This window comes from Urtica dioica, chromosome 10 (assembly GCF_054948205.1).
Source record: "Urtica dioica subsp. dioica isolate 48M chromosome 10, U.dioica_male_clone48M_v1_H2, whole genome shotgun sequence".
Classification (NCBI taxonomy): domain Eukaryota; kingdom Viridiplantae; phylum Streptophyta; class Magnoliopsida; order Rosales; family Urticaceae; genus Urtica; species Urtica dioica.
In genome coordinates, this window is record NC_142765.1 from 26,119,764 (window position 1) to 26,143,949 (window position 24,186).

The 24,186-nt window shown below is 36.9% G+C and overlaps 4 protein-coding genes and 2 long non-coding RNA genes across 13 annotated transcripts; 3 read left to right on the forward strand and 3 right to left on the reverse strand.

The window, feature by feature from the left end:
* Positions 1-1,538: 1,538 nt before the first annotated feature.
* Positions 1,539-5,068, forward strand: LOC149384556 (uncharacterized). 7 transcript variants are annotated; one of them, XM_089628286.1, is made up of 11 exons: positions 1,539-1,806; positions 1,939-1,988; positions 2,178-2,313; positions 2,413-2,518; positions 2,631-2,808; positions 2,996-3,151; positions 3,592-4,350; positions 4,440-4,513; positions 4,608-4,657; positions 4,734-4,797; positions 4,901-5,068. In XM_089628286.1, the coding sequence occupies exons 1-3, from the start codon at positions 1,553-1,555 to the stop codon at positions 2,234-2,236; spliced, it is 363 nt and encodes a 120-aa protein (XP_089484412.1). In that variant the 5' UTR covers positions 1,539-1,552; the 3' UTR covers positions 2,237-2,313; positions 2,413-2,518; positions 2,631-2,808; positions 2,996-3,151; positions 3,592-4,350; positions 4,440-4,513; positions 4,608-4,657; positions 4,734-4,797; positions 4,901-5,068. The 7 variants fall into 7 exon arrangements, with proteins under 7 accessions (XP_089484412.1, XP_089484418.1, XP_089484413.1 ...); XM_089628292.1 differs by having other exon boundaries at positions 1,939-2,015; positions 2,996-4,350; XM_089628287.1 differs by having other exon boundaries at positions 2,996-4,350; positions 4,896-5,068.
* A 600-nt stretch (positions 5,069-5,668) lies between these two features.
* Positions 5,669-7,164, forward strand: LOC149384557 (uncharacterized). The gene is made up of 4 exons (XR_016301601.1): positions 5,669-5,932; positions 6,048-6,103; positions 6,339-6,544; positions 7,098-7,164. It is a non-coding gene; the product is annotated as an uncharacterized LOC149384557 (long non-coding RNA).
* An 870-nt stretch (positions 7,165-8,034) lies between these two features.
* On the forward strand, positions 8,035-11,431 carry LOC149384558 (uncharacterized). The gene is made up of 8 exons (XR_016301600.1): positions 8,035-8,486; positions 8,604-8,659; positions 8,896-9,101; positions 9,619-9,752; positions 9,846-9,940; positions 10,077-10,185; positions 10,831-10,893; positions 11,024-11,431. It is a non-coding gene; the product is annotated as an uncharacterized LOC149384558 (long non-coding RNA).
* A 1,182-nt stretch (positions 11,432-12,613) lies between these two features.
* On the reverse strand, positions 12,614-13,563 carry LOC149384559 (uncharacterized protein At3g17950-like). Its single transcript, XM_089628282.1, has 2 exons — positions 13,326-13,563; positions 12,614-13,232 (listed from the first exon to the last, which is right to left on the reverse strand). Exons 1-2 carry the CDS (start codon positions 13,407-13,409, stop codon positions 12,795-12,797), a joined length of 522 nt encoding a protein of 173 aa, XP_089484408.1. The 5' UTR covers positions 13,410-13,563; the 3' UTR covers positions 12,614-12,794.
* A 658-nt stretch (positions 13,564-14,221) lies between these two features.
* LOC149384560 (uncharacterized) lies at positions 14,222-18,716 on the reverse strand. The gene is made up of 16 exons (XM_089629273.1): positions 18,416-18,716; positions 18,269-18,313; positions 17,900-17,940; positions 17,731-17,812; positions 17,540-17,584; positions 17,061-17,117; positions 16,732-16,791; positions 16,507-16,634; positions 15,974-16,232; positions 15,825-15,891; positions 15,659-15,729; positions 15,467-15,556; positions 15,288-15,396; positions 15,116-15,207; positions 14,807-14,912; positions 14,222-14,553 (listed from the first exon to the last, which is right to left on the reverse strand). The coding sequence occupies exons 1-16, from the start codon at positions 18,536-18,538 to the stop codon at positions 14,447-14,449; spliced, it is 1,482 nt and encodes a 493-aa protein (XP_089485399.1). The 5' UTR covers positions 18,539-18,716; the 3' UTR covers positions 14,222-14,446.
* A 726-nt stretch (positions 18,717-19,442) lies between these two features.
* On the reverse strand, positions 19,443-21,989 carry LOC149384561 (nuclease). Of its 2 annotated transcripts, XM_089628178.1 has the most exons (5): positions 21,918-21,942; positions 21,781-21,809; positions 20,557-21,012; positions 20,246-20,471; positions 19,443-20,129 (listed from the first exon to the last, which is right to left on the reverse strand). In XM_089628178.1, the coding sequence occupies exons 3-5, from the start codon at positions 20,995-20,997 to the stop codon at positions 19,660-19,662; spliced, it is 1,137 nt and encodes a 378-aa protein (XP_089484304.1). In that variant the 5' UTR covers positions 20,998-21,012; positions 21,781-21,809; positions 21,918-21,942; the 3' UTR covers positions 19,443-19,659. The 2 variants fall into 2 exon arrangements, with proteins under 2 accessions (XP_089484304.1, XP_089484303.1); XM_089628177.1 differs by having other exon boundaries at positions 21,781-21,989.
* Positions 21,990-24,186: the final 2,197 nt, after the last annotated feature.

Genomic DNA, 24,186 nt, shown 5'->3' on the forward strand with positions numbered 1-24,186 from the left:
TACTCTTCTTGATATGACAGCCCCGCAGATGTTCTAGAAAGCCGAGTCACGGTTTGCGGACGAAGCCGATCTTGGAGATCAGATTAGCCGAGCCAACAACGCGGTCCCACATCCAGCAGGAGTAGAAGCATGAGGACTCCTCAGAGAAAGGTAGTTGTAATTCATGATGATTTAATGTATTTTTTTTCTATTTGCTTGTGTGAGTTGATTACCCAATAAACCTGTCAGTATCGGTAATGTCCAGTGATCGTGTCAACGTCGTTCCGAGGATCGTCGCCCAAATCGACTGTAAGTCTTAACCCATCAACGAAAATCTGCCAGCGTGACACTCTCGATCCTTGGCTCCTTTGCTGAGCTCTTTGCTTTCACCATGCACTCTAACCTCCTGCTTTTACAGTAAGTTCAAAGCATCTAATAAACAAAGGCCACACTTTTTTTTTTTTCTGGCTAGGGAGGATAAGGGATTTGGATCTCAGCTTAGTCCAAGTCATTTCATCACTAAAAAGGTAAGAACTAGGATGAGACGATGAGTTAATTAATTACTTCCTCTCAGACTTGTTCACAACTATATCAAATACAAGTAATGTTTCATTGTTTCTTTTATAATTTCTTTACTTTGCCACTCAAGGGGCTGAACAACCAGAAGTACGGAGAGGTCAGCCAGGAATTCCGCGACAATGGGTTCGTCAACTTAATAGGCAAAAAGCCCTTCATCCAACATTGGCTCCTTGTTAATGTATTCAGTTATGTTGATGCCAACATTGATGCTTGCTATTTTTTTTTCCTCAGGTCGGTTATGGTGACGGGCTTGAATTGCTTTGTTTAATATCAAGGTAAATGATTAGTTTCTTTTCTGCTTTCTATCATTATCACATCTATCACGTTCTTTCTTTGTGTTCAGATATCGCTGGACTCTTCTAGCGTTCAAGAAAGCTCCGCGACCTCTGTATCGGGTACGTGAGTTGCTTTTTCCCTAATGTCTCTTCATATGTAGTTAGGTTATGCATCTATGGATAATTTTAATCATTATTCTCTGCCTTGACCTCCTGATTTAGTTCCTACATTAAGTACAAAAGGGAATATAACTTTCATATTATTTCTGGCTTTCTTATTTTTTCATATATATATATAAATAAAAAAAATGATTGGTTATCTTCCCCTGGTTGTTTTGACTGACTCTATTTCTTTTTTCTTTTTTTTTTTTTTTTTTTTTTTGTCTTTGACGTTTTTTAAGTGCCGGCCGGCCAAAATGTTTTAAAAAAATTTCTTTTTATTTTTGGTCAGTCAAAATATAGGGGAGCATAAGCAACATGATTTTCTAATAAAACTATATATAAGTATGATTTTCAAACAAAACTATATATATATTTTTTTTGCTGGAATTATGTGTATTGTTATATTCCCCAAAATATTTTCTACCGAAGAATCTAATGTTGGAGATTGGAGTTGAGGATATTGATTAAAATTATTCATAGATGTAATGTCTTCATAAATATTGGATATTGTTTTGGTATTAGATTTCTAACATATTTTACTTGTGTCTTGTCAATATATGAACTACAATGGCTTGATCCCGAGAGGGTATGTAGGCAGCTCAATTATGAGTGCAGCCACACTTGTTTACTTGCAGATCTATTTCCAGGGTTTGACGAAAGGCCCATTTTCCGCGCGATGGTTTACTGTATTTTCTTCAGGATCGTCTCACAGAGCGCCGAGGCAGACATTACAGCTACAAACACATCAACCCTGTGCCACGCTCAGGCAGACCGAGTCATTGCCTTCCACGTCATCGATCCAGCAACCAATGTTAGTTCTCTCTTTCTCTCTCTCTCTCTCTCTCTCTCTCTATATATATATATATATATATATATATATCTCACTGTGTATATATATATATATCTCACTGTATATCTCTTTAACTGACTGTTTTTGGTTCAGATGGAACGACGTCATGAGAGTTGATGAAAAGCTCATTTTCCGTGGGAAGGGTACGGAATTTTCTTCAAGAATCTGATGTAGGTTTTTTTTATTTTTTGTTGTTGTTGTCGTTTTTGTTTTTTACACTTGAAAACTGATTCAAAGAAATGTGGTCGTTTTTAATTTATTTTATTTTTGTTTATGATAGTTATTGTTTATATTTTTTCTATTTAGGTTGACCTGAAGCTCTTGGTTTGCAGGGGCAAATCTGTCAGGAAGGTCTTATGAGAGAAGCCGAATTGCACTCGTCGGCGGCTGAGTCTCCAAAGGTTTTTCTGCTACAACTACCGCAAGTTGCTGGAGAGAAGACAACTCGCTACTCACAGGTCGCTCTTGGTATGGACTCTCGATACCCATACAGATTTGATTTTCTATTGGTGTTGCATTTAATCCCAGATTTGACTCTCGACCGCAATCTCGTGTGTAAATACTCAGCTAGGAAGCACTATGGATCTGTGAGACGGTTTCCCCCGAGAATTCAAGACAAGGTAGGAATCCCAGCAGGGGCGATGGGAAGCAGCTCGAGGACGAAAAGACTTTGGTTAGTGTAGTTGTAAGTTTTAGTGTTTAGTGCTATGGAGTTTGAATTAGAGTATTTTGCAAAATGAGTTAGACGTGTATTGTTAATTCTCTATGAGGTTCATGATCTGTAGGACCAATACAGATTGATATTGAAGAAGCCATCCGCCCCTACGCGAAGCTCGAGAATATGATTTCCGGAGAGGTCTTTTTCTCAGCTCCTGGCCAGCTCTGGAAACGTGGATTTCCTGCCACCGATGGCGTCCCCTTAAAGAAGCGATTCACATCTTAAGCTCGGCCCACAAAAGAAAGGTATGTACGTTATGTTCATCTTTATTTTAAATTACTTTTATGTTCATCCTGAAGTGTGCACACACAAGCTGAAAGAGGTTATTATTTTACTTCAACTTTCAAAATTCTAACTTTAGTTTCGTCAATGAAACATTGAGCCTGTTCTACTTTTATATGATGTTTCAAACTCACATGACCACGTGTATAGGTTACTTGTCTGAAAGCACAACAAAGGTCCATCTACGACCAAACGATTGATGGTCAACAAACTTCTCAATGCCTTCAACTATACTGTCTTTGCGTATGGGCAGATGGTTAAGCCGCCAGAAAAATCCACACAATGGAGTGCAGACTAAAAAACAAGGTAAATTAAAATGCCCCTTTTTGTTTGCCAGCCATTTGTATTTCGCTGATTGGTTATTGTTACTTCATCATGCTCTTTGATCATGTGTTACTTCATTTATGTTCTCATGTGTATAGTAACATCTAGCAATTAAGCTTGTCTCTCTTCTCGGGGGAGAGATCGAGTTTGGTAGTTTTAGTCTACTAACAATAACAATAGAACGTGTGAGGGACTAGTTAGGATAAATGTTAGTATAAAATTAGAATACAAGCAGAATAACGGTTTGTACAAATTGTGCAACTGCTATTTTCTTTTTCCTTATTAAATTTGTAGGTGCACTGTATAATATGATAGTAGCTGGATTGTATAATAATTAGTTGTAGGTATAGCAGCTTATACCTTTAATGGTCTGTACAACTTGTGCAACCAATCTCTCCTTTTTTTATGTCTATTTTTTGCAGGTACTGTGCTACATTCGATTAAACAATAGTTGATGTACATTATCACAGGTTAGAATAAATGGAGTATGTATGTGACATTGGTATTTAGAATTAGAAGCGCACGCACATAACTCTATCTAGCAATTAAGCCCGTCTCTCTTCCCATGGGGGAGATGGAGCTTGGTAGTATTAGAATCTCGTAGTAAGCTTGTCTCTCTTCCCGGGGGATAGGCAGAGCTTGGTAGTATTAGTCTAGCAATAAGTTCGACTCTCTTCCCGGGGGAGAGATTGAGCTTGGTAGTTTTAGAATCGCACAAACCATTCTCTTGTTTTTATGTCTATTTTTTGCAGGTACGTGCAGATAGTAATTTCTAAACATAAGATCGCCTCTGTTCTCTGGGGTTGAGATAGAGTTTAGTAGTACTAGTCTAACAATAAGCTCGTCTCTCTTAGGGGAGAGATGAAGTTTGGTAGTAATAGTTTACTGAAAATAGAAAGTAAGGGCTGGTGAAGCTTAGTACTGTAGATGTAAATATATTGTAGTTAATTAAGATTATGCATTGTCATTTATATACTGTTCATTAGTATCAATATTTATGTTGAAAAGATTTCTAACTATTAAAATATGAACTACAATGGCTTGATCCCTCTTAAAAAGAGGGTATGTAGGCAGCTCAATTATGAGTGCAGCCACCTCTTTCCCCTTTTTTATTTGCAGGAACAAAAGTGTACATAACATTTTGAGGAGAGCCGCCGATGCGCCATAAAAAGAAGAGTCGGGTTTGTTTCTTTGGCTTTTAAATATATTTGTGTTTCAGCGATGAACTCTCCTGGAATTGCTGATTATGTTGAGCTTCTTGGCTATCCAGACGCAAAGGTTCAGATAGCTTCTGCTGCTGCCGTATGGACCGTCGCTTAAAAGACGGACGAGAACAAAAAACAGGTATAAAACAAAACCCGAACTAATATTCTCAATTTTCTCTTGCTGGAAGATATATTCAATGTTCTTGGGTCAAAATCGAGTTTATGTATTGCAGATTTTGGCATTACCCACCCTTGTTGTAATGCTGCCATATACTACGAAGCGGTTTGCACTTGCCACATGTTTTCCCCCATGATACTCTGATGGTTTGAGCATTATCTGAAGTGGTCAAGTATTGCAGGTTGGTGTGATTGGTAAACTTGTCCACTCGTCTCCGGATATTAAGAAAGAGGTTATACTGTCTGGTAAATAACCGTATTTCGACTTCTCTCATTGTTTTCTATTTTCTTTTCCCGTGTTTTTTTTTTGTGTTCCTTATTATTTCAATTGTCATGAATATTAGAACAGATTCATGTTGTACATAGGGGAGCTGTGAAGCCATTGCTTGCGATGCTTCAGTCTTGAGGCTCTCAACTGAAGGAGATGGCAGCTTTTTGAACCCATACACGGCTCTGCTTCGGATATCGCCAAACTCTTCTACCGTTGAAGAAAGGTCCACGACCACTGAATCGGGTACGCGACTTGCTCTTTCCCTAACGTCATTTCATATGTAGTTAGGCTATGCATCTATGCATAATTTTAATCATTAATCTCAGCCTTGATCTCCTGATTTAGTTCCTACATTACGTACAAAAGGGAATATAACTTTCATATAATTTCTGGTTTTCTAATATTTTCATATATATAGATATAAAAAAAATGATTGGTTATCCTCCCCTGGCTGTTTTGACTGGCTCTAAAAAAATTTAATGTTTTTTTTTTCTCTTTTTTTTTTTTTTTTTTTTGAAGTGCCGGCCGGCCAAAATGTTTTAAAAAAAAAATTCTTTTTATTTTTGGTCAGTCAAAATATAGGGGAGCATAAGCAACATATGATTTTCAAACAAAACTATATATATATGTATGATTTTCAAATAAAACTATATTTTTTTTGCTGGAAGTATGTGTATTGTTATATTCCCCAAAATATTTTCTACCGAAGAATCTAATGTTGGAGATTGGAGTTGAGGATATTGATTAAAAGTATGCATAGATGTATTGTCTTCATATTAATTGTATATCATTTTGGCATTAGATTTCTAATATATTTTACTCTTTGTCTTGTCAATATATGAACTACAATGGCTTGATCCCGAGAGGGTATGTAGGCAGCTCAATTATGAGTGCAGCCACACTTGTTTACTTGCAGATCTATTTCCGGGGTTCGACGAAAAGCCCATTTTCCACGGGAAGGGTTACTGGATTTTCTTCAGGATCCGGGCCGCGGAGGATCGTCTCACAGAGCGCCGAGGCAGACATTACAGCTACAAACACATCAACCCCTCTGTCATGCTCAGGAAGACCGAGTCATTGCCTTCCACATCATCGATCCAGCAACCAGTGGTAATTTTCTCTCTCTCTCTCTCTCTCTATATATATATATATGTATATATCGAACTGTGTATATATATATATATATCTCACTGTATATATCTTTAACTGACTGTTTTTGGTTCAGACGGAACGACATCGTGTTTGCTGTCTGTGTGCGAAGGCGTTTGCAATATCAAGCAGGTTTTTTTTTTCGTTTCTTTTTGTTTGCTAACTTGAAAATGGATTCAGAGAAGTGTGGTCGTTTTTTATTTATTTTATTTTTGTATGATAATTGTTGTTTATATTTTTTTTTCATATAGGCTGACGTGAACCTCAATGTTTATATTACTATCAAGAATCAACCACGATTGAATGTTGTGGTGTATGATGTTATATATACACTTTGTCTTACATATTTTTTATTTTCTTCTCTCAGCCTGGACACGAAGCCCACGCTCTTTTTTCGAGTGCCTCGCAGCTCAACCTGTTCCCCCGGTCCATCGTTGAGGCGAAGAAGAAGCTCCGGATCAGATTGTGATCGAATGGTTCTGGCCGCCGATCAGCACCCAACCTCGCTCGCTCTGTGTGAGCACAATCTGAAACTGACATAGTTGTCAAGGGAATGGAGTCTCGAATCAGAAGGTATGCTTATTTCCATCTAAAATGTTCGTTTCTTTTTTTTTTTCTTCCCAACATAGTCTATGGATAATCTTAATACGAAGTATCATACTCTCATTTTCGATCTCCTAGTTATGTTAAGGGATTTAACTTTCATGTATTTTCAAGGTCTATTATTTTTTTAAATATGTATAAAAATTATTGATTAACCTCTCCCCTAAATGTTTTGGCTGGTTCTAAAAAATTGTCATAGTATTTTTTTTTTTTTTGGTAGTGGGTTTAGGTTGGTGGGCCGGACGAGTGTTTAGGCGTCTATTTTTTAGAGTCTGTCAAAGCTTTGGGGATGTTAATCAATATCTATTTTAATAAAAATAAAAAAAATTGTATGAAGTTGCATTCATTTATGTACTTTTAATTATTAAGATGTATTGTTGATGTATTATTGCCGTACATCATACATATACTTATTGTTCGACTATTATGTTACATCAAATTTCTAACAACATTTTATTTCTTATCCCACACCTCAAATATGAACTACAATGGCTTGATCCCTCTCTCACTCTCCCCTAAAAAGAAGAGAGAGGATATGTAGGCAGCTCATTTATGAGTGCAGCCGTAACTGCAGATGCATGGAAGAAGAAGCACCAAAAGAGCCGTAACTGTACTGCATCGGCTTTCAAGGTCCAATTTCTCTCTCTCTCTGATTGATATCATTAGGCTTTTCTTATTTAGTGGTTACTTTCTTCTGGATTGTTCTTAATTGCAGAGATGTTGTTCTCCTTTGCCGCCATGGCCAACACTTTCACTTTAACCTCTTGGAGTAGTTGATCTTCACCACCTCATGTTATGGTAAGTAATTCCTTTGCAATGAGACGTCTGTGAACACTGAAATAATTGGGATGCTTCCATCAGGTAGTCTTGGAGAATCGGCATTTGGCCTAATAATCTCATTTCTAATTATGTAAACTTGCAATCCTTTGAATAGGTTCATTCAGGGACCTGGAGTTTTTGAACCCAGAGATTGCTATCGCCGGACACGTTGGTAAACCCAGACTCTTCTAGCGTTCAAGAAAGCTCCACGACGGGTACGCGACTTGCTCTTTCCCTAACACCTCTTCATTTATAGTTAGGTTATGCATCTATGCATAATTTTAATCAGTACTCTCAACCTTGACCTCCTGATTTAGTTCCTACATTACGTACAAAAGGGAATATAACTTTCATATAATTTCTGGTTTTCTAATATTTTCATATATATAGATATAAAAAAAATGATTGGTTATCCTCCCCTAGCTGTTTTGACTCGCTCTAAAAAAAATTAATGTTTTTTTTTTCTCTTTTTTTTTTTTTTTTTTTTTTTTTTTAAGTGCCGGCCGGCCAAAATGTTTTAAAAAAAAAATTCTTTTTATTTTTGGTCAGTCAAAATATAGGGGAGCATAAGCAACATATGATTTTCAAACAAAACTATATATATATATATGTATGATTTTCAAATAAAACTATTTTTTTTTTTGCTGGAAGTATGTGTATTGTTATATTCCCCAAAATATTTTCTACCGAAGAATCTAATGTTGGAGATTGGAGTTGAGGATATTGATTAAAAGTATGCATAGATGTATTGTCTTCATATTAATTGTATATCATTTTGGCATTAGATTTCTAACATATTTTACTCTTTGTCTTGTCAATATATGAACTACAATGGCTTGATCCCGAGAGGGTATGTAGGCAGCTCAATTATGAGTGCAGCCACACTTGTTTACTTGCAGATCTATTTCCGGGGTTCGACGAAAAGCCCATTTTCCACGGGAAGGGTTACTGGATTTTCTTCAGGATCCGGGCCGTGGAGGATCGTCTCACAGAGCGCCGAGGCAGACATTACAGCTACAAACACATCAACCCCTCTGTCATGCTCAGGAAGACCGAGTCATTGCCTTCCACATCATCGATCCAGCAACCAGTGGTAATTTTCTCTCTCTCTCTCTCTCTCTCTATATATATATATGTATATATCGAACTGTGTATATATATATATATATATCTCACTGTATATATCTTTAACTGACTGTTTTTGGTTCAGACGGAACGACGTCGTGTTTGCTGTCTGTGTGCGAAGGCGTTTGCAATATCAAGCAGGTTTTTTTTTTCCGTTTCTTTTTGTTTGCTAACTTGAAAATGGATTCAGAGAAGTGTGGTCGTTTTTTATTTATTTTATTTTTGTATGATAATTGTTGTTTATATTTTTTTTTCATATAGGCTGACGTGAACCTCAATGTTTATATTACTATCAAGAATCAACCACGATTGAATGTTGTGGTGTATAATGTTATATATACACTTTGTCTTACATATTTTTTATTTTCTTCTCTCAGCCTGGACACGAAGCCCACGCTCTTTTTTCGAGTGCCTCGCAGCTCAACCTGTTCCCCCGGTCCATCGTTGAGGCGAAGAAGAAGCTCCGGATCAGATTGTGATCGAATGGTTCTGGCCGCCGATCAGCACCCAACCTCGCTCGCTCTGTGTGAGCACAATCTGAAACTGACATAGTTGTCAAAGGAATGGAGTCTCGAATCAGAAGGTATGCTTATTTCCATCTAAAATGTTCGTTTCTTTTTGTCTTTCCATCATAGTCTATGGATAATCTTAATACGAAGTATCATATTCTCACTTTCGATCTCCTAGTTAGGTTAAGGGATTTAACTTTCATGTATTTTCAAGGTCTATTATTTTTTTAAATATGTATAAAAATTATTGATTAACCTCTCCCTTAAATGTTTTGGCTTGGTTCTAAAAAATTTTGTCATAGGATTTTTTTTTTTTTGGTAGTGGGTTTAGGTTGGTGGGCCGGACGAGTGTTTAGGCGTCTATTTTTTAGTCTGTCAAAGCTTTGGGGATGTTAATCAATATCTATTTTAATAAAAATAAAAAAAATTGAATGAAGTTGCATTCATTTATGTACTTTTAATTATTAAGATGTATGGTTGATGTATTATTGCCGTACATCATACATATACTTATTGTTCGACTATTATGTTACATCAAATTTCTAACAACATTTTATTTCTTATCCCACACCTCAAATATGAACTACAAAGGCTTGATCCCTCTCTCTCTCCCCTAAAAAGAAGAGAGAGGGTATGTAGGCAGCTCATTTATGAGTGCAGCCGTAACTGCAGAGGTATGGAAGAAGCACCAAAAGAGCCGTAACTGTACTGCATCGGCTTTCAAGGTCCAATTTCTCTCTCTCCCTCTCTCTCTGATTGATATGTTTAGGCTTTTCTTATTTAGTGGTTTCTTTCTTCTGGATTGTTCTTAATTGCAGAGATTTTGTTCTCCTTTGCCGCCATGGCCAACACTTTGCTATCACCAGACACTTTAACCTCTTGGAGTAGTTGATCTTCACCACCTCATGTTATGGTAAGTAATTCCTTTGCAATGAGACGTCTGTGATCACTGAAATAATTGGGATGCTTCCATCAGGTAGTCTTGGAGAATCGGCATTTGGCCTAATAATCTCATTTCTAATTATGTAAACTTGCAATCCTTTGAATAGGTTCATTCAGGGACCGGGAGTTTTTGAACCCAGAGATTGCTATCGCCGGACACGTTGGTAAACCCAGACTCTTCTAGCGTTCAAGAAAGCTCGACGACCACTTAATCGGGTACGCGACTTGCTCTTTCCCTAACACCTCTTCATTTATAGTTAGGTTATGCATCTATGCATAATTTTAATCAGTACTCTCAACCTTGACCTCCTGATTTAGTTCCTACATTACGTACAAAAGGGAATATAACTTTCATATAATTTCTGGTTTTCTAATATTTTCATATATATAGATATAAAAAAAATGATTGGTTATCCTCCCCTAGCTGTTTTGACTGGCGTTTTTTTTTTTTTTTTCAAGTGCCGGCCGGCCAAAATGTTTTTTTTTTTTTAAAATTTCTTTTCATTTTTGGTCAGTCAAAATATAGGGGAGCATAAGCAACATATGATTTTCAAATAAAACTATATACATATGTATGATTTTCAAATAAAACTATATTTTTTTTTTGCTGGAAGTATGTGAATTGTTATATTCCCCAAAATATTTTCTACCGAAGAATCTAATGTTGGAGATTGGAGTTGAGGATATTGATTAAAAGTATGCATAGATGTAATGTCTTCATAAATATTGTATATCATTTTGACATTAGATTTCTAACATATTTTTCTCGTGTCTTGTCAATAAATGAACTACAATGGCTTGATCCCGAGAGGGTATGTAGGCAGCTCAATTATGAGTGCAGCCACACTTGTTTGGTTGTAGATCAGTTTGATGAAAAGCCCATTTTCCGCGAGAAGGGTACGGGATTGTCCAGCATAAAGAAAGGTACGTAATTTATATTCGTCTTAAAGCATATACGAGTGTATCATGGAATAACACATTTTCTTAACACATTGTCCAGCATAAAGAAAGGTACGTAATTTGTTTAACTTTTTTTTTTTTTTTTCTTTTCAAGTTTTGTATAGACGGTTTGATGAAAAGCCAAATTTCCTACCACATTCAGCTCCTCGCCAGCTTTGGAGACAGTAACTTCCGTATAGATCATTTATACTTAATAATTATTTATGTAATAATTCGCGGTAAACCTTGATAAGGTGAACTAGTAAAGTTGAAGCCACGGTTAGAAGTAAGTTGAACCTTGGTTTTTCCGCGTTGTACTTTCATAAAATTAGTATTCTGTGTGAGTTCGGTCTTTAATTAGTTGTGGCTTCGTTTCCAAGTTTTTGGTGTGTTTTCCAAAAGTTTCTATTGCAACTATTGGAACCCTAGGTCCAAATCTTTAAAGTAAACATGTTGGGTTGTTTTTCGATCTCAAATTCTTGAGCTTCCATTTCGCTTAATTGATGCTAATTATTATTATTTATTATTTTTTTTTTTGTCTTATTGAAATCAGTAAAGGCATTTTTTTTTTATGGTTATTGCTTGATTGTTTTGGAGAAAAAAGAGATACGTCAGCGGCTCCCAAGTAGACTTACTTGTTTGTGAGATCTAGGTTGTTCTTTGACGGTACCAATTTTAACTAAATTAGTTGGTTTAAGCGGTTAAAAATATGGTGTAATTTATTTTCCCTTGACATTATAAAAAAAAAGGAAGAAAAAAGCTATGATTATTTCATGTTCTTATTACTGAATCTAAAATGAGTGATTCCAATTTAACTACCTATAAAAATAAATTTCTTACTGTCAATTATGATTTAGGAAGGGACTCTAAAGAACCCAAGTCTTGTCATGAACAAAACTATATACTAAAATTGTTTTTGGTTCACTCTCTCTTAAACACAGCACTACACTACTGACTAAACAACTAACCAAAGCTGGTTTCATAATTGCCCATTTAGCTTTTTAGAAAGCATGTTAAAAGTAAACGACAAGGTGGTTCATTTATTGCCATCGTAGTTTTAAATAAGACTATTAAATGTCGATGATTTTCTATACCTGAGAGAGACTTCTGACACAACGAATCAATCAACTGATAATTTATTTATTCTACCAACTTCTAATCCTAAGCCGCTATTTTTTTTTTTTTTTTTTTTGAGAGAAATCCTAAGCCGCTATTAACACCACAGGGATTCTGTTTCTCGATAGATTACAAATTAGCATAAAACAGGGTAGTTCTTTTATTAGCAAAAAATTATGTTCACTAAATAATTGTATATCTATCAACTCTTTTTTTTTTTTTTTTTTAATACATAGGGAATAATTGTATATCAACTCACAAGTCCTGCTCTTTGTCATAAATACAGTAACTGAGATATCATGTGACGTTTGCATATCTGTATTTCAGTTTCAGGAACTAAAAATGCACTTTTCCTGCATATTCAAACGAAATATTTAATGTAGTCTTCACTCTTCATATATTCATCTATTTAATAATAATAATATTCTAATATAACATATGAAAATAGCATATTAACTCGGAAATGACACACTTAGTGGAATCAAATTATATGAATTGGATACCATCCCGTGATTTTAAAAAAATATTGAAAAACAGACAACCAAAGCAAAGCAACCTAAAAAGAATGTTAAAGAATTAGAAATGAATATCAGTAGTAATAAAGATTTTTCATTTTATGATTAAAAGTTACGATCACAACGTACAAACAAAATGTCCAAAATAAGATTTAATGTCCAAATCTGGTGATACATGTCCAATTCACAGCCCTTCCCTTCTATAAAATAATTAATTACAAGCCCGAATATTACATTTAAAAAAAAAAAAAAACGTTATCTTACACAGCCACTGCAAATTCCAGTAATCAAAACCGGGAATCTACAGAGATCCGCGGCCGGCGAAGAAGCCTCCACCGCCGGCGGAAGCACCCTCCCGTCGGCAAACAGGACCCTCCCTGTGTCCGTCTCCGTGTCCTCAGCGCCGTAGAAATCGCCGAACCTCCTCTCCACCTCCAGAAACTCCCCCAGCGACGACGGCCTCGCCGCGCCGCCGCCGCCGTCTTCGTCATCGTCGTCGCGGCAGAGGCTCCACCACCGGCGGCGCCTCTCGGCGGCCGCCTTGGTCCTCCGCCGACTTGCTCCGGCGGCGATTGCGGCGGCGGGGGTTTCTCGGCGGCGCTGGGATGGGACGCGGAACGCCGCGGCGGCGAAGGTGACGCCCATGAGCGTGCCCAGGGTTGTGCTCCGGTCATGGAAAAACGACCCCGTCGACTACAACCACGAATCAAAGGAGAGTGAATCTATAGATTATGTATATGCACAAGCAGTGAAATACACGCATAAATATATATTTAAAGTGGTTACTTCGGTGTCGAGATCGGAGGAGGAGATTGAAGAGTTGGTGGGAGAGGAAGGAGGAGGAACGAGATCGTTCGCCGGATCTAGCATCTCTCTCTCTCTCTCTACGAAATGCAAAATCAATGTGTGTCTCTGAGAGAGAGAGAGAGAGTCTTGATTATGGATTCGATGTTTGTTTATGAATGAAGATTGAGAAAGTGAACACAGAGAGAGAGAGAGAGAGAGAGAGAGAGAGAGAGCGTGTGAGAGTAAAAGATGTTGATTGATATTTCTTTCCTTGCACCTTTAAGGCCTAGTCAAGGTTCTACAAAAAAATCAATTTTATTGATATTTTTATTTTTTGCATCTTTAAAGGGCTAGTTAGGCTTCTACAAATTTTAATTTACCCAGTTTGGTCACATTTGGCATGTGATTTGTTTGGCCAATAAGAAAAGATTCAATTTTTAAATAAAATATGTTACAATAATAATATTCTGACCACTAAAAAGAAATGTATGTTTGTGCTCTAGAGTATATCTCTTCTCACGTGGCACAGGCTTTTGGATTATGTGTAATGTTTCGAATTTCTTTGAAATAATAATAATAATAATAATAAAAAACAAAACTAGATAAATGATTTTAAAAATTTTGTTTGTCGTTTTTGAAAAATTGAAAATAATAAACTTGTTTCGATTTGCGACGAATTTTGCATAAAAAAGCTCAAACCCAAAAAAGGCAAAAGCCCATTCAATATGGGCCCAAAATGAGCCCACGCTCCACGGAAGCAAGCGCGCTTTAGTTCAACTTAGGTTCATAACCTGTTACTTTAGACCATGCATAGTGTTTAACGTAAGAAATAAAAATACGCTTTAGTTTGTTTAGCGTTTACATAATCCTATTTGTATAAAAACAAAAACAAAACAAACAAACGAAAAATCTTTAAAGGAAAAATTATGATCTCTTACCACCTGAAAACAACGTATGTTTGTCACATAAATAAATAAATAAATAAAATTACATTGTCACGTATACATAAACTCCTCTGAATTCCTCATCAGTATGGTCATTTTTTTAAGGGGGACAAGATTACATGCAAGAAAACATACCAAATGGCTTTTGATGATCTTACATATTGAAAAATAATGATCTCATCCTTCAAAGTTGCTTTCTTTAACTGTTGCATCGGCTGAAGAGGTGTCGATGTCGTTCAGTCCCAGCTCCTCGTTTTGTTCCCATGACCTATCGTATTCTTCAACTGGAGATAAACCCACAAAAACTAGTGTGAAAAACACAAGACATATAGTTTCCCTTGGGATCTCTAAGCTACAGTGTTGAGTTGACCAAAAAGACTTAAAATAGCGAGCATGTTTAAGTTCAGTTATTGGACGACCGACCGCTCTTTAAACTCTTGTTTAGTCCAGAGGTAAAACACAAGTTCTTGGTGAAAAAAATATCATTTCAACTGCCCCGAAAAATAAAGCGCCAATGCTCGTGCAAGAAGAACTTACATGTCAATTGTTTGTCAGCTTTGATATCATCAGTCACTGGTGCGATAAAAGAATTGGACAAAGCGTCATCGAGTATAAGAGTCCATGGCTGATCCAAACTCAGAAGCTGCAATTGTAGCATATGATGGCATCAGTAGGAAATATTTCCATTGGCAAAGCACGTCTCAGTACAATTCGAACTCCAATCTATTATATTGATCCAACCACTGAGTTGAGGCCAGTGATACTCATTACTCGGGAGAAGAAAACTCAAACAATTTACAAACCACAGCAATCATTTGAATCGCAAACCCAGAGAAAAAGGGTTACCTGGGTCAACCTCGATCCGAAGTCTATCCACTTGGTCTTTCTATCTTCCTCGAGACTGTCACCAAACGTAAATCCATGTACTCTTCCAAGACCTACAAATGTCATCACCCATGGTTATTTAAAAAAAAAATGTCAGAGAGCAAAGAGGTAAGAGAACACAAGGCACACTTACTATCTCTGATGTTTGTGATCAAGCCTTCGACCGTGGTGACTAGGCCGCCTAAAGTGCCACTTGCTAGCTCCAAGTCAAGCTCTGGAATTTCCACACTGGCAGTATCGGACTGATTCAGATTCATTTTAGATCAGCTCAAGTTTGTAAGCTGAAACAAAATGGAAATGGAAGACACGTACCTTTATAACATCACGGTTTAGATCCGCAACATTCTTCACCGTGAGAGTTATTTTTTTCCCTTTTTCGGGAATTCGTCCTCCTGGTTTAAGCTGGTCAACAAAACAAGGATAGGAGTGTTAATTAACAAAAAAAAAAAAAAAGATTATTACTACCACATGTAGGGACAAACACGATTCTCAATAATCACAAACCTCGGAATTGCGGTAACCACATCCATCACAGTTGGAAGACATAACAATTACTTCTTGAAAATACGGAATATCTATATATTTGTTAAGCAAAATGCATTTGACAGGCCATTTCATCTCAGCTCGGAGAATCAAAGTGTGTGAAGTAAACACGATTGGGAAAGGATACTGGTGACAAACATTCGAGTTTCACATCTAGCCCCACAAGCTCCGCACGTTGATGGGAAAGTCATTACCTGCCAAGTGAAAGGTAGAGAGTAAGTCTTTGCGAGTCGATGAAAACAATTTGTGTGCTAGTTTAATCGAAAAGCGATTCACCTCCTCAGGCGCTGTGTATCGAAACAAAGCTTGTGCCATCTCAGCGCTGTTGCTTTGAGCGATGGCCCGGTGACCCGCCGCAGCTCCAACTGATCCGTGTGGCATTCTTGAAGCAGCAATGAAACCCGAGTCTTGCGTCGATGTTCCCTCACGGGCATCCCTCGTTTCCGATGTCTCAGAATATCCCAACAAAGCGTGCTGCTCGGGCGTGCGTTCGTAAAACTTGATACTCAACAACGGGTCATTTGATGGAGCGTAACTGTTATCACAACAACATTAAAAATAAAATATTAAATTTCCAAATTCACTTCACCTGCAAGGTAAGAGAATTATCTTCTATCCTCTAGTGATGCTAGAAAGAGCAGTTTCAAGGTTGCTGGGACTTATAGAATTTTTTTTTTTATCCCATCCCTAACAAAGAGGGAGTCGGACTAGTACTGGTCAAAGCATTAAAAAGACATTAGAAAATTTACGAAGAATGATATGAGAGAAATCGAAGAAAATACTTTTCTGTTGATCGTAAATATACTTACGGGTTTTCGATGTAGCTGTTGCCAGCCGGATCATCTATAGTGAAAGTGAAGGGTGAAACTCCTTTTGCACAATCTTTTAGTTTCAACAAAAACTGATCAATTGCTTCACCAGTTTTAGGATCTACCTTCTGTGAAGGCAACCAAAAAGCAAATGAGAACTTGCAATAGGATTGCTACATAATATTTAAACAAACTCAAAAATAAAAAAAATTGGGAAGCAACAACCTTTCGCTCTTCTTGAAGAGCCTCTAGTTCGTTTGCTGCTCGTAGCAATATCCCTTCCACCTAGACCATACACACATAGTCATGAAAATATCTAATATATTTCATATTATAGTAAAGTTAGACTAATAGCAAATAAGGCATAGAAGGATGAGAGTGCAATCGATGATACTATTGGCCGATATTAACACAGCTTTAACAAATATACATTTTTAACATTATACAATGTTATTTTCGTTAACATTTTTGGTTAAATCATCACTCAGTCGGAGTCACACCAATCAACACAATAGAGAGGAGTGTAAAAACAGAGTTAGGTTTAAGGAAGATACCGTCGACAAAATTCCTCGCTGAGCCTCAGGAGGGATCTCAAAATCTAACTCAGGAATCTGCAACCAGAACAAATTAAGAGATTATTAGGCATAAGATAACCTAGTCGAATAATTTCTTACGACTGAAATTAGGGACTTTGTTTATATAAAATCATACCACAAGGTAATAACAAGAGACGAGATCCAAGTTAGAAAGAAAATTTTCATTACATAAATACGGTGAGATGTAAAACAATATTGCGTCAGTTTCAATTTGTAATGACACAGCATAGTTACCAACATACAGAAGAAGAAGGTGAACAATTGAGTTTAAAAACAATTCATAATAAAAAAGGAGTAACATCGACTAAAAATCCTTATAATAATTTTTTTTACAGATATTGTAAGGTGAATGTTATTTCATGGTTTTAGTTTGACAAGTTACATTAGTGCATTTGTGAAAATAAGAAAGTGACGAAAAGCTCTATTCAATTATGTACCTTTATGGTTGCAGATTCAGACTTGACCACTTGCCGGTTAAGAATCTGTTAGAAACAAAGTCAACAAGAGTTAGGACTGTGCTGAGATAAAGCAAAAAGGTTGAGGATTGTAAATCAACCAAAGATTGAAGACCCCTTAATAGAAGGTTTGATTAAAAAAAAACCAAGAATTCATTTTAAATGTTCACAACCTTAAGATCGCCCGATGGAACCTCCAAACGGTATGAGCATCCCTTTGGTTGAATCTCACCAGCAAATTGAACTTCATTATTCCTGCCAAACCACATACAAAATAAAATTTTGCAATTTCTTTGCAGGAAAAATAAAAAGAATAATAACAATAAACAAAGTCAAACTTACCTCTCACCGCAATGTGGACAATCAAAGGCAGACAACAAGATCTACAAACATATACAAAATTAAATAAGCCAATGAATACCTGAATCATAATAACTCAGATGGGACATTATAGGACCTTCAATATAGCTTATTATTCCATGACAATATATTCAGGTGTCATTTGATTGGCGTATTCCAGTGAGACAATAGATTTAGCTGAGAATTTGAAACTGTTACTCACACGGCTTGTATAGTTTGATAATTTTTTTTAAAAAAAAAAAACCACCTAAATCCTTATATCTGAATTCCATTTTTTTTACCACCCAAATTCACAAAAATCTGCTGAGATGCAAATAATTTCACAGGGGAGAAATTGAAAAACAAACACACCTTCCTGAAATGAGGAATCATAGTCAGCATAAAGTTCGTAACGCCCTGCGAACAAAATCCCCAAAGTTCATTAAAACGGAAAAATAAAGATAAAAAAAAAACAATCAGGAAGTAAAGGTGAGGAATTTAGGGTTTTTGTTTCACTACATTTTCGTGGCAACGCATACAGAGGCTTTCGATTTGGTAGAGCGGAGCGTCGGAGGAGTCGTCGGCGGAGACGGCCTCGACGATGGACCGCACGTCCACTATCTCCTCTTTCTTGCTACCCATCGCTAGTCTTCCTCTTTTGCTTTCGGAGAAGACGATGAAGTTTTTTTTTTTTTTTTTTTTTTTTTGGAGGAAGAAGACGATGAAGTGTTTTTTTTTTTTAGGGAGAAGAGAAGACGATGAAGTTTTGTTACGAAGTTTCTGTAATGTTCTCAACACAACTAGGCGCTTCGGAGTAGGGTTTAGTTCAGTTTACTTTCTTTTTTTAAGTTTTATAAAGGGTTTAGTTTAGTTAAAGTACTAAGTTAAAAAATAAAAAAAATAAATAAATATTTTCCCAACCTTATTCATTCTTGCATATTATTCTAAAAAAAATGTAGGTTTGGCCAATAGTATTCACTTCTAAAAAATTGTTTATCGGTTTTTTTTTTTTTTCTCAAATAAATATAAATAATATTTCTTGAAAGACAACGAATGCGAAAATCATTAATATAGAAGAAAAAAGTGGTAGCTAGCTTGGTCTAGCGGTAATCCCACACTCACCTCGACGGAGTTAAAGTTAACCACTAAATATCGGTTAATCACAAACCCTCATGGGATGCAGAAATACATGCCCCCTTAAGATTTATTCTAATAAGTATGTAATATTGGCCAATAGTGCCACCTACTATGTAATCTTGGCCGATAGTGCCACCTGCGCTTTGCACTGCTAATATATCATGTAATCTTGATCGATAGTGCCACCTACTATGTGATTGACGATTAAATTTAACTGCGAGGTTAAAGTTAACCACTAAATATCGGTTAATCACAGTTAAAGCTTCCCTAATATATAGGCTTAACCGTGAATGTGGATACAATTTGCACTTTGTAGAACTGGATTGAGTTGATGCACAGAGCTGGACGTGCAACTTCTGGTTTGCAAGCATTTGAGCGCTGGTTCCAGACACCCATTTCGGATCCTCAATTTTATAGAAGCAAAACAAAACGAGAAATTTTATTCTTAGGATAGGAAGGTCTGCTGATTTTATGCTTATATTTATACAATTATATACTGTCTATGAACAATGATGGTACCAATGTACATGACTAACTCGACAAACGGAACGATTCATCAAGCGGTCTCTCAAGCCGAAAAGAATCATGGTAAAAGCCAAGGCAAAGCAAACGAATCATCTTTTTTTCTACAACGACGACATGTCGTTGATGTAATCGTCCCACATCTCGGCGGCAATAGAGTCGCGCAACTGCGAGGCGAGCTCTAGCTCTCGGTCCTCGAACGGGACCGGGAACACGGAGCCGTTGTTCTCCGGCGACGACTCTGCGGTGGCGTGATCGTACTTGTCGAAGAGCCCGTCACCGGGCTTTTGCCTGCGGACGAAGTTGTGGATGGCACAGGCCGCCACGACGAGCTTGACCTGAGTTTGGAGCGGGTACGGCGGAGCCGACAGGAGAATCGGGAAACGGGCCTTCAGGGCCGCGAAACTGCGCTCCGTGGCGTTCTTCAGCAACGAGTGTCGCTGGTTGAACAGCTCTTTCGCGTTCTGAACCTCGTACCCGTTCGGAAACTCGCTCGCGTGGTAGGGAACGCCGGGGTACGGTGCCACGAATCCCGGGAGATTCACGTACTTCTTGTCCAAAATGTAGTATTTACCTACCAAGATATAACTCGATATATCATAATAATATTATTACCCTCACTTTTTTCATTTTCATTTTGATTTATATATATATATATATATATATATATATATATATATATATATATACCTGGAGGGACGGGGAGTTTGTTACGCCGGGTGAGAGCGGAGTTTAGAACTTGGAATTGGGAAGCGGAGCCTTCCCATCCGGCGAGGACGTAATGGAAGTTGAGGTCGAACGAGCACGCCGCCAGAACGGTCTGCGAAAGCACGCCGTTCTTGTTGCGGAACGGTCCTTGCTCGTCAACGCCGACCATCACCGGGATGTGCATTCCGTCAACGGCTCCGATGCAATCCTGCCCAAACAACCATATATATATATATGTATGCCATCACAGAAAGAACCCTAGACCACCGACTCAATTCATACGTATTTAGTACCTTGAAGTAGGGGTAGAATCTGGGATCTTGCAGGATTTCAGGCGGGACGTTGGAGTCTTGTGGCTGGAAAAAGTCCAGCGAAACCGCCATTATCGCGTTCAGGACGTTGTTGAAATGGCGGCTGATGGTTTCTCCCGAGTAGCGGAAGAGTTCTTGGACCGCTCGAGTGCGCAGATTGTGTCCCACGATGAACATGAATATGCCCAGCTGTTCTTCGATCTTGATTCGGTTAGTGTGGCGGAGCAAGCCTTTGCCTTGCAAAATGTCGCACAGCTTGTAAAACACATGCTTGTTCATGCGGAAATTCTCGAGGCAGCGCTCGTTGTGACCCGAGAGCACTTTGTCTACGAATTTCGCACCGGACGACAGTGAATCTCGACTTATTTCTTTTGGGACATAATTCGTGTAACTAGCGTCTTTTTCATCGTCAGAGCTTTCCATTAATCACCAAACTCTCTGCATCAAGCAGCATGGAAATCATATTATCTTTTTATGCTGGCATATAGTTAGGTTTGGTTGATCAAGGCATTGCAGTTATTCTCACTCAAACGAGATGGTTCTGATTGGAGTTTTGGGCTAATGATAGATCAGTTGTACATGATGATATTTCAATCGATTATGAACTATTTCAGAAGTAAACGAAACTGCGCTAATAGTAAAAATGATGAAGCGTCACAGAAGCAGAGCAATCAGGAAGTCAAATTAGAAGAACACGAAGTGCTGTATCATAAGTTTTTGAAAGTGATCTCCTAATTAGCCCATAGCATGTGGGATTGCTTAATAATACATCGGAGTTTAATAAGCCATGATCAAGTTCGAACGATATCAATCTTATGCTACAGACATCGATTGAGGGAAGAAAATGGTGATACTTCGTCGATTCTACCTCATCAACGAGAAACGAAGCGCTTTCCAAAGTAATGGCTATCTAAGAATGTTACTAAAAACTGACAATGAAACACAATTCAACAAAGTAATGTTTGCTGTTATTTCCCCAAATTCCATAATCATTCACTTTCGGCTCCGTCCACTACAAAATATACACACACCATAACATAATTTTGACTGCACAAATTTAGACCGGAGTGTACGAAACACACGACAATCAAAATTTCCGAAAGCTTCCAATTGAATTTAGAATGAACTAAACAGTCAATCGAAGAACCTTCTACTTGTATAATAGAAGAAAAAAAAACCAAGAGAGAGAGAGAGAGAGACTCGTACCTGAACCTGAAGTGAAGTTCGCTTTGAATCTAAGGGAACGAAGAAGAAGAAGTGAGTGAGTGAAAATGTATGTAAAGCTGAGAGAGAGAGAGATTGAACTTTGAAGAGTGGTCAAGCAGAGATGCAGTGGACTATACCCAACATTGGTAATTGTCACTCCAAAGAACATCGATCCTCTAGAATTAATGTTCTTATTTTTATAAAAGTAAATTTGCTGTTAATAATACTATTATAATAAATAGATAAAATATCATATCCGCACACCACTTAGTTTCAATGAAAATTTGTATTATATCGTTATCAACTGGTTTTCAACAGTTTAAGATTAATATAATTTTTAATTTATTTTTTTGACTTTTTACTCGGTTAAAAACTGAAATTGATCCATTCGTCAAACCCCATCCGCCAAAGTCCGTTCACCCAATTTAATTTTATTTCCATAAGTTTTTTATGTCGGTAATTTATTTATGTTAATAAGATATACATAATAATTACGTGTAATTTGTCTATCAATGTATTACTTATATCTATCAAAATTAATCATTATTTACAATTTAATTTACCAAATTTCTTGTTAGAGCAGTACCGCCGACGAGCTTTCTCTCCGGTCATCTCAATGGCGTACGACAAAGAGCTCATCGCCGCCAAACTCTGCCAGCCATGTCTGATTAGTCATTTTCTCTTCTTTCTTAAGTATTGTTGCTCTTGCCATTAACCTACAAGTCGATTCAATTGCTACATGCTCGCATTTTGTTTAATGGCGCTATAGCCGCTATACACCGATCAGAGTTGACCTAGACTGTTTATCAGCGGTACTATCTATGTTCACATGGAATTTCATTTTGTTTTCAATCACTTTACGTTTCAATTCTAGTAAAACGAATGGCATTTTTCACGATCCCTATATCTAGTTCGTAATTATGTCGATCCTAAGATATTTCCCAATATTTTTTTTTGGTAGAAAGAGAAAAAAGTTTTTGTGTAAAATGTACGCTAATACACTAATTAAAAAAAGGTAATTTATTGTTTGTAGTTTTTCTACATTGATGATCTTGTATTCATAGAGATCAATAACGAGTTGATAAAATAAAATATTCTAAAGATGTGACGGAGTTTGGGCTAATAAATACTTCTTTAGTCTTGAGGTTACACAATGAAATTCTGAAATATTTGTGTCACGAGAGGCATTTACAATAGGCGATGTGACAAATAATAAGATGGAGGACTACAACATATTAGCAACACCGATAGAACTCGATACAAAACTCTACAAGTTTGGAAGAGGAGATCGCGTAGATGCAAGCAAGTATAGAGTATGGATGGGGAGTCTATGGTAGCTCACATGCACAAGGTCAAACATCGCATATATAGTGTTAGAATGATGATTCGGTTCATGGAGGAGCCAAAAATATTTGCACGCGATATTCTATTCGGAAGCAAATGAATACAAGTGATTGTTGTAGAGACATAGATGATCATACTAGTGTACCGATATATGTGTTTTAAGTGGGAGAGACGGCTTTCACATGGTTCCATAAAAAAACCAATATTAACATTGTCAACATGTGAGACAAAGTATGTCATAGGGTGGTGTGTGTACCACGCAACATGGATACAAAATTTACTAGGGAAAGCTATAACTCTAACAAGACAAATAAACCAAGATACGAGTCGAGAATAAACCTACGGCACTTAAGGAATGATGGAACCCATGAGAAGAGGGAGTACATAAATGTTTGTTTTCATCTTATTCGGGAATATGTGACGGAAAATAATGTGCAAATGAGTCACTCTTATTTGAGTAAAATGATCACTAAACCTGTTCAAACGGGCAAAATAAATTTACAAATAATTATTACACACAAAGTTAATTGAATTGAAAATCACCATAATCTCTAAGGCTCCGTTTGGAATCCGGAAAATAAGAGAAAAAGTGAAAATAATAGAGAAAATGAAAATGTAAAAGAAAATAATAGAAAAAGTCAAATTTCTAATTGTGTTTGAAAGTCATAGAAAATATGAGAGAAAATTGACGCGAAAGTAACGATGAGACTAGTGACGGAGCTAACTCAAGTCCAGGGTGGGCTCTAACCCCTTCCCCCTCAAATTTTTTTTATTTACATTTTTTGCCCATTTTTAAAAAAATTTACATTTTTTTACCTTAAAATATTTACACTTTTGACTCATTTTTTTTAAAAAAAAATTCATTTTTACCATGAATTTTTTTAACTATAGCCCCCCTAAATTTTTTTATTTACATTTTTTGCCCATTTTAAAAAAGTTTTACATTTTTACCCTAAAAAAATTTACACTTTGACCCATTTTTTTAAAAAAAATTTCATTTTTACCATGATTTTTTTAATTAGCCCCCCTCAATTTTTTTATTTACATTTTTTGCCCATTTTT

What these genes read in the sequence shown, in the direction of transcription:
- LOC149384556 (XM_089628287.1), top strand. Translation starts at nt 1,553, where the DNA reads ATGAACTACAATGGCTTGATCCCGAGAGGGTATGTAGGCAGCTCAATT. An exon ending in TCATCGATCCAGCAACCAAT is followed by an intron (nt 1,807 to 1,938) that starts GTTAGTTCTCTC and finishes TTTTTGGTTCAG; the next exon opens with ATGGAACGACGTCATGAGAG. An exon ending in GCTCATTTTCCGTGGGAAGG is followed by an intron (nt 1,989 to 2,177) that starts GTACGGAATTTT and finishes CTTGGTTTGCAG; the next exon opens with GGGCAAATCTGTCAGGAAGG.
- LOC149384559 (XM_089628282.1), bottom strand. Translation starts at nt 13,409, where the DNA reads ATGCTAGATCCGGCGAACGATCTCGTTCCTCCTCCTTCCTCTCCCACC. An exon ending in CCTCCGATCTCGACACCGAA is followed by an intron (nt 13,233 to 13,325) that starts GTAACCACTTTA and finishes TCGTGGTTGTAG; the next exon opens with TCGACGGGGTCGTTTTTCCA.
- LOC149384560 (XM_089629273.1), bottom strand. Translation starts at nt 18,538, where the DNA reads ATGGGTAGCAAGAAAGAGGAGATAGTGGACGTGCGGTCCATCGTCGAG. An exon ending in CTCTTCAAGAAGAGCGAAAG is followed by an intron (nt 16,635 to 16,731) that starts GTTGTTGCTTCC and finishes TTGCCTTCACAG; the next exon opens with AAGGTAGATCCTAAAACTGG. An exon ending in GATACACAGCGCCTGAGGAG is followed by an intron (nt 15,892 to 15,973) that starts GTGAATCGCTTT and finishes TTCACTTGGCAG; the next exon opens with GTAATGACTTTCCCATCAAC.
- LOC149384561 (XM_089628177.1), bottom strand. Translation starts at nt 20,997, where the DNA reads ATGGAAAGCTCTGACGATGAAAAAGACGCTAGTTACACGAATTATGTC. An exon ending in GATTCTACCCCTACTTCAAG is followed by an intron (nt 20,472 to 20,556) that starts GTACTAAATACG and finishes TTGTTTGGGCAG; the next exon opens with GATTGCATCGGAGCCGTTGA. An exon ending in CAAACTCCCCGTCCCTCCAG is followed by an intron (nt 20,130 to 20,245) that starts GTATATATATAT and finishes ATATCTTGGTAG; the next exon opens with GTAAATACTACATTTTGGAC.